The sequence below is a fragment of the Eurypyga helias genome, unplaced genomic scaffold (assembly GCF_000690775.1).
Source record: "Eurypyga helias isolate BGI_N326 unplaced genomic scaffold, ASM69077v1 scaffold1755, whole genome shotgun sequence".
Taxonomy (NCBI): domain Eukaryota; kingdom Metazoa; phylum Chordata; class Aves; order Eurypygiformes; family Eurypygidae; genus Eurypyga; species Eurypyga helias.
The window spans coordinates 17,043-25,229 of NW_010251853.1; the positions used below are offsets into that span (position 1 = coordinate 17,043).

The following is an 8,187-nucleotide window of genomic DNA, read 5'->3' on the forward strand; positions in this document are numbered from 1 at the left end:
CCCCGGTATTCTTTGGTGCTTCACATAACAGTGGAGTTTTGCATCTTGCTTTTCAGGTAAATCTTAAAATTATGCATCCTACAGATGTGCAAAAACATTTTGTCCCTGAATAGGAGTGCCAATGGAGCTTAAGCCATGTTCCAAATACAACTGAGTTTTTAAAAACAGAGAATTAGCATTTATTGGAAGACATTAAGTACAAGTTACACATGCAAGCTGTACAGACAGAAGTTCTCCCATTCAAATCTCTTCCACTTACAACTGCCATTAGTATCTTATTTTTTCTCCCCTCTCATGACTTTGTTGGCTTTGTAGTATTTACCACCAGCAATTTACTATTTTGCAAATTTTGTGAATTTTGATGGGTTCTGAGAAAGCAAGCCTCTGCATTCCTTTTGGAACAACAAACCTTTGTCATAGTGTCAATGCTCGCTTGTGTCATAGAAATACACTTATACTAAGGAGATTCCTCATATTTATACATACAAAGCAATTAATTATTTCTAAATGATTTTTTAGCAGAGAACTACGCTGCAATGAGTGATGTAAAAGAGAAGCAGTATTAAAAAAGGGAAGGAAACACTTAGTTGAGCAATGCCAGCTGGGCAGATTGGAACGGTGCACTGGATGCCTGCTAGAGAGTCAAATAAAGGATTGCCAAAAAGCCAGTATTTTGACTCGAAGCCTAGTGTTTCTTGAAGTAGATTCTATAACCAGGACAATGTTGCTAAGCTGCTCAACTGAAGGCTCTGGATTCAGCTGTTCCTTTGAACATTCATGTCTTTCAACACTGATGCTTCACAAGATGACTGGAACTGTGTGGAAAACACAGCATTTGCCACAATAGTGGAGTGACACTGAATTTGAGCAGAGTTGCAGCAGGGTTTGTATAGCAAGGAAGCATGAACTTCAGTTTAAATTTGTTTGTGGGTTTTTGTTTGTTTTTAAATAATCTGTACTGCCCCAGTCACCTCAATAGAGACGCTGCTGGATAAACCCAATCTATGTGTGTGTGAATTCCCAAACTTTTACAAGTTAATACAGTCTTTGTCATGATGGTGTAACTGGCCAAGCAGACAAAGTCATCATTACGTTTCCCAGGGACTTCCCAGGAAGCACGTGTGTAGCATCTCTTAAGCAGCAGCAGCAAAAAAATAAACCCCCTCAAGTTCTAGCAATGGACCATAAAAATTCTTTCAGACAGTGGCAGGAATACTTTCCGTGCTAGAAGGCAAAAGTGACAGGAACACAACTAACTCAAGTTTGACAGTATCAGTGACATAAAGACATAAACCAGTCACTACATCTTCTGCAGAACAGCACGTGAAGTAATACTTGAGAAGTGACTAAGCAGCACCCTCTCAAGCTGTATTCTACCGTTCATGCATCCGCTTGCCAGTGGAGCATGCATACATCACCAGTCAGACATACTCTGCACACAACCAAGGCACACCCGTGCTAGGGTCTTCAACACAAACATTGATTCAGTCTGAAAGCATGTCAAGCTCCTGAAGTAGTCTGCTGCTAATATACTATGAGAGAATCTGCGTAATGGCTTCAGTTGTCACATTAGAGTTTTAGCTCATCAATGTATTTAGCAGAGCCATTTACAAGCAGGAGAGTCTTGCTGCCTGCCAGCAGTCTACACTCCATGTGAAATTTGTCAGTGAGTTCCTAGCATGCAAGCAAGTACCAGCCAGACTCTGCTAGAGGAGCCCACAGCACTGTCACTTGCAGAACTCATGTGACCTAACTCACACCCTTTAAAATTACTGCCACCTGAGAATAAATCTACATACACTCTGGGGCATGGGAGTCAGGGGCAAGAGTAAACTCAGAGGAAGGGGATGATAGAAATAGCTTGTTGGGGGATGAAAAGGCAGGAGGGGATCCAAGGATAAGCTTCCTTGTATTACTATGACATCCACTAACACGGCCCAGCAGGAGCACAGCTAGCCTGTTAGACAAAAGAACATGTTAACTGCTTTCAGGAACTGCAAACTGAGCTACCAACTCCCATACCTAAGTGTTCCTTAATGGAAGTGGGGACTAGCACTTTACCAATTCCAACATCCCTCTACTCCCTCCATCCACCTTTCAGACTAACTTACAAATAAGTATACAGGAAGTATATAATACAAAGAAAGCAAGTTTCATTAAGTCCATTTGAATTAAAAATGGAAAAATGTTTCTGATGCAACTTTCATACATAAACAGAACAATGAACCTGTAAATAAAGTTTTTAGGTAGATGTACGTGTTCCAGGGTAAACTACAATTCTCTTAATATAAAGAAGTTATTGCTTCAAAGGTATTTAAAAGGTATGTATTTAAAAGGTACTGCTTCAGATTCTCAAAACAAAAATATGTTATAGTGACAATAATTAAAAAAAAAATCACTTACCAGTGCTCATATTTGTTTTAAGTCCAAAAAGCGAGAAGATGTACATACTGAATTCTAAAAGTTATAAATATTAAGTATTGATAAGAGGAAAACCAGCTTGGTGATAACTTAATTAACAAAGAAAGGCTGGTACATAGTCCATTTACAAGAAGAAATTATGAAGGCTGATCAATATATTTGCTTGAAAAAATATCCAGCATTAATAAGGAAAATAAAATTGATTAAACAGGGTTGAGATGATCTTATATTTCTGAAAATGCTTTTATCAGGGTTATTCCATATATAGCCAAAAAAGTCTGCACTGGTTGTTCTGCAAAGACAGGTCTAGTAACGTAAGTGTGTAATTAATTACAATCCAAACAAGTTTAAGTATTACAAGCTGAGGAGTAAAAAAAAAAAAAGCAATTCAAGGGTAAAAACAGCAGTAATCATAATTACTTACCTGTAACTTAAGCACGTTTGGAAACATTTTTCCACTGAACAGGTCTAAGAATATACTTTTACTACTGAAGACTATTATCTTGGCAAGATCTTTCCGATAGTTTTCACTGAGACCCTTCCAAAGTTCAATACTGCACCCAAAACCGCAACCATCACCCATGATGCAGACGCAGACTACACGGCTTCCACTTAGGTTTGATGCTGTCAGCACTGCTACAGAAGCACACGGTACCAATCTCTGACTACAGTCAGAACCAGTTCTTTAAGGAACAGCCCAAGACCGAAGATCTTTCTCCAGATCTATTTCCCACCAATTAGGAGGTGGAAGCAAATTGTGAAAGTTACTAAAAAACCACTTCCCAACCTGTCACAGGAAGTACCTGTAGCAACACATGCAATTCTTAAAACAGATCACATGCTTGCTGAAGAAACTGCAAGACCACCCTGTGGAACAGTATTTTCCCTACGATACTTTCCCAGCTACCAGCAGACTTGCAGCTTAGAGACTTGCTGAGGTTTGTATGTGGGTCACATCAAAATGCCTGTAATGCCCATTACCTTTTGATGGATCTCTGGTTCATGAAAAGCTACAAGTTCTGGGAAGAGACATGCGTAATTTTAAGGTACAGAGCGTGGAAAAAAATACTTCCTTTTGCTTATGTTAAGCCTGCTTCATGATAATGACTGGGCAGTGTCAGTTCAGAAAACCAATATTACCCATTCAACTTCTCCATGCCATCTATTATGTCCTCTCCATCATCTATTTTACCATTAAGAGGACTTAATCTCTCTGAAGAGATTCTGAACTCTGAATGTTTTTCTATTGCATCCTTTCTGATATCAAAATGAAAAGCAAATGAAAGACACATAGGCATGCCATAGTAAACAGTAATGTTCCATTTGCTCCTTTAAACTCCTAACACTTACTTTCTCAGGAATATTTCAAACTTCTTCCTTGAGCATTAATGAAAAGAAGCAAATGAAAGACACACATAGGCATGCCATAGTAAACAGTAATGTTCCATTTGCTCCTTTAAACTCCTAACACTTACTTTCTCAGGAATATTTCAAACTTCTTCCTTGAGCATTGATAGTTCATATCATCAGTTAAACTGTATCAGTGGTTTAAAGGTGACAAATGTATGTGGTCAGTACAGAAGTCAACACCATTTTCTCTAGGTCCACATCATCTCACAACAGCTACCCTGTTGCATCTGTTTGAAATCGCACACACAGCTCCCTTCCTACAGCTAGGATGGCAAGTCTTCATTCATCTCGTTTTACTGAACATAATATTATTTTCCACTTTCTAGAAATGCCTGGGCTGCTCTTGGTCCGGCTGACAAACACTATAGTTCAGCTCAGACTACCTGAATTTAGAACAGCTGTATCTTTCTCCTATATCTTCTGTCCCAGAATAATCAGTTAAAAATTCTTATTGTTCTTGGGTCTTTGACAGATCACCATAATTTCACATGTTCCGACAGCTTAAATTAAACAGCTGTAAGAGGATTCATGGTAACTGCCCAGGCACATACTTGTAGACTGCTAGGCTGTGCAATGGCAGCTGCAAGCACATCATAATTTAAATTACTATGTTTGAGCTTAATCTGATTTAAATTACCTAAATTTGCACCGGACCAAGAATGCGCAGAGTGGTGACCGCAGTGGCCCCGTTATGCTACAGCAGCTGCACCAACTTGGTGTTGGTGAGCTCTCCATGCAACACTAAACATTTTTTCTTCTTTCTCCTCAAAGATTTCAGTGTCCTTCCACACCAAGCAGCATGTGGAAGAACCCCTTTTCTCATATTTACATATTTTTCCTTCCCATCATCAGCATGAGGAGGGAGGTCTGCATCCTCTCTGCTGGAACTGACATTAAAACAAACATCTCCCTAACAGTAGCTCTCACCCTCTTTTAGCCAATCTTCTCCTAAAGAGACAGTACTATCCCACCCCTTTTTCCTAGTATTTATGTATCCCGAAGCTGAACAGTCAGGGAAATAAACTCCATTAATGTGACAAAACATACCTGGATACACCTGTAAGTCTGACAGGCAGCAAAGCTACAAGAAGCATTCTTAAATTAGAAGATTGATATACAGCTGGCTTTAATCATAAATCAGTGTATTTCTCATCTGCCCAATACAAAATTGGGTTTACACACAGAAGCCATTTCTGCATTGCAATTTTATTTTTCCTATTGGTACTGGAGACAAAGATTTTCCTTATAAGTCATAATATCAGCAGTTCCCATGAAGCAGCTAACCCACCTGGAAATTCATTGGTACACCAAAAAAACCAAGGTGTGACCTCATTTAGGGCTCTCCATTGAGCTTCACTAGCAGTTACAGTTCTAAAATTTTACTAGAACTAACAGCTGGGCTGAAAGGCAAAACCAGGTACTTTCCCCAGAGTCTCCCCAAATATCTGTCTGGATCTTCAGCGACAAGCTTTGAAGTCATGGTTAAATTTCACATTTTACAAACACTGTTGTGCTTTAATAACAGAATATAGAAAAAATGAGCTTCTGAAAAATAACAGCTTTAGGCAAAAAATAAGGGAGGAGTCCTAAAATTAAAGGACGTATTTATGAAATAAGTTTACCGTGAAATATTCTTTAGAGTTGTATCCTGTGTAAGTCCCACCTGCCAAAAATGTGGAAACAAATGGCTCTAAGTTTTCCTTTAAGAAACCAGCATATTCAGAAACAGGAATGCTCTCAGTTCTCAGGTGCTAACAGGTCTGACTTCTCCTTTCTCAGTCATATCAGTATTTGCACCAAATTACAGCAACACTTAGAACTTCTCACTTCTCTACTTATTGTGTAGTCACGCCACACACTTTACATTTGGAAGTTCAGAAGTCCTCCAGAAAAGTATGTAACTGAAAGGTTTTCATTCCAAGTTCCATCTGAAAAAGCCCCACTGTCAGAAGACGATCCAAGACAGTCCACAGGACAAAGAGTACCAAACCAGAAGTTGGTCACTCTCACCAATAAGAGCTGTAACAGCACAGAATGTGTTAACAGGGAGTAAGAACTATTTGACAGTTTAAAACAAAGTCTGTAACCACTCTGAGCAGATGCGGTTCTGCTGAACATACAAACCTTCATCAGCACACTTAGAATTCAAACCCAATACAGTAAACCTACCCGAGTTTCTTCTAGAGGAAACCTAGTACAAACACCATAGTCCCTTTCAGTTAGTCAAAGCCCACGTAGTTTGCACTAGGCAGAACCAACAAACCTCAGTCGTGTTGCGTGACTTACCCGGACGAGCGCATCATCTATGATGTGATCACGTCTCACTTTAAGTCGCAAATACGGGTTGAGCTGCTGTCCTTGAACTAAGCTGTAGAGCACAGTTATGCGTCTTTCACTGTACATCCGGATTCTATTGTCATAGTACAATCCCAGGTTCTTGGTAACAGCATTCAATATGAAGGGACAGGTCATAAAAGAGAATTTATTTTCTGTTTCTACTTTGAAGAAAGTGTAATCTTTGTCCATTTCTAGAACATCATTCAGTGGTTCATTAATAAATTCTTCAAAAGGGATAAGTGGTTTTCTGCAATCTATAGTTTTAACACCAAGTTCAGTTTCCAGTGGGTCCACTCGAGGACCTTTTTTATTTCTTCTTTCCTCACCCAACAGCTCTTGAAGAGTGAGTTCACTTGATTCCGGGATGGGCTCTTCATCTTCCTCTTCATTGTGATCTGTATCCACATCCCCTCCTACTACATTTGCATAGTAAACCATTTTCAAGCACTTTGAAGCAGCAACAACAGCATCATCATCATTCACCAGGTTACGACTATTGAACTCATTGCTTATGACTTTGTAAGTAATAAGCTGCTGAAATGTTTCCATCATTCTCCGAATTTGGTCAGCCCTGTACTTAGACCACAATCTGACCAGTTTTGCTTGAGCTGCAAGGGGAAGTTTGCTCATTGCTTTGCAAAACAATGGTAGAGCCATTTCCAGATATTCTGGGCTATGAAGATTGCCATTCTCCATAACAATAATAAACAAATTCAGATAGTTAGGATCCCGAGAGTACACATTATGGTAAGTCAAGTCACATTCCACATTAGGTGACAAGTACACAAGTGCATTTAAAAAGGCAGTTTCTATTTTTTCATTAGAAAGTAATCTATCATAGACCCGTCTGACTGCTTCAATATCTACAGACACTTCATCTGGGCCTAGTTTTTGGAGGTTATTATCTCCCTGTGTGTTATCACCTATTCTTGAAGACGAGGATGACGATGCGCCTGAATCTTCTTCCATAGCAGCAGCTGAACAGGCAGCTTTTTCCTTTTCATCTTCATCTTTGTCTTCATCCTTTCCTTGAAGGGACTTGAGCTCCTCCTTGGTGTGCTGCTTGGCTTTTCGGAAGCTCTGTACCAATGCTTCGGCGCTAGAAAATACTCTCCCAATCACCCGGATTAAAGGGGAATAATCCTCTTTCTCTCGACATAGTTCAAGAATTTCATATATCTTGTCTTCTGTTAGAAAAGTCACATCTATAAAAAGAGAAAGTATTAACTTCATTAAGATAAAATTTAAAAAGATGATGCCTCTAATTTGCTCTACTCAAGGAATCTGTGTATCATATTAACACTGGAAAAAGCAGTGTCCCTGCTGGATAAATTCAAGACATACTTTACAATTTCATCAGCATGAAGAATCATGATTTTATTCACTGTGACTTCATAAAATATTTTATTCATGGATGTCATAGAACACGCTCAATGCTAAAACTATTTTGCAGCCAATGAACTACATTAGATGCTACAATACTGTTAACTACCAAAACAAGAGCAACTAAATCAATTAGTAAGATGTTTAAACTTTCAAAGAGTTAATGAATATGACTGACAATACAGACTTCTGGTAAATCTGCAGAGTTCATGCATAAATCATTAAACTATATACAAACTAAACTGTATCAACCCCTTTTTTTCCAACACAGCAGATGTGTATGGACTTCACATGCTTTCTTCCTTAAAAACGGATCTTGAAGAAAAGATTCAATAATCTTTTCTGTGGTATATTAATGGCAACGTAAAATTTCTTATTTCTATTTTTAATGTTTTCCACAACTGTGTTTAAGCTAAACTAGTGCCTGCAAATCCTCCAAGAAAACCACAACACATGCTCAGAAATTTATGCTGCCTTCCAAGTTACACACACAGTTGGGCACATGTTATTTCTTTGTACATAGGCCCCACTGAGATTAACAACTTGAGTATACTCATCAACATGCTATTCAGATGCAAGCTGGTTTACACATCCCATCTGCACAGGCTCCAAATACCTTCTGTCCCCCAACACCCC

General features: G+C 38.9%; 1 protein-coding gene across 1 annotated transcript in view; it reads right to left on the reverse strand.

Moving 5' to 3' along the window:
- The window catches only part of UBE3A (ubiquitin protein ligase E3A), a 38,636-nt gene that overhangs the window by 10,849 nt on the left and 19,600 nt on the right, over positions 1 to 8,187 (reverse strand). The window contains exon 5 of the mRNA XM_010152139.1: positions 6,118 to 7,373. Coding sequence (XP_010150441.1) covers positions 6,118 to 7,373 — 1,256 coding nt within the window. The remainder of the gene's footprint in view (positions 1 to 6,117; positions 7,374 to 8,187) is intronic.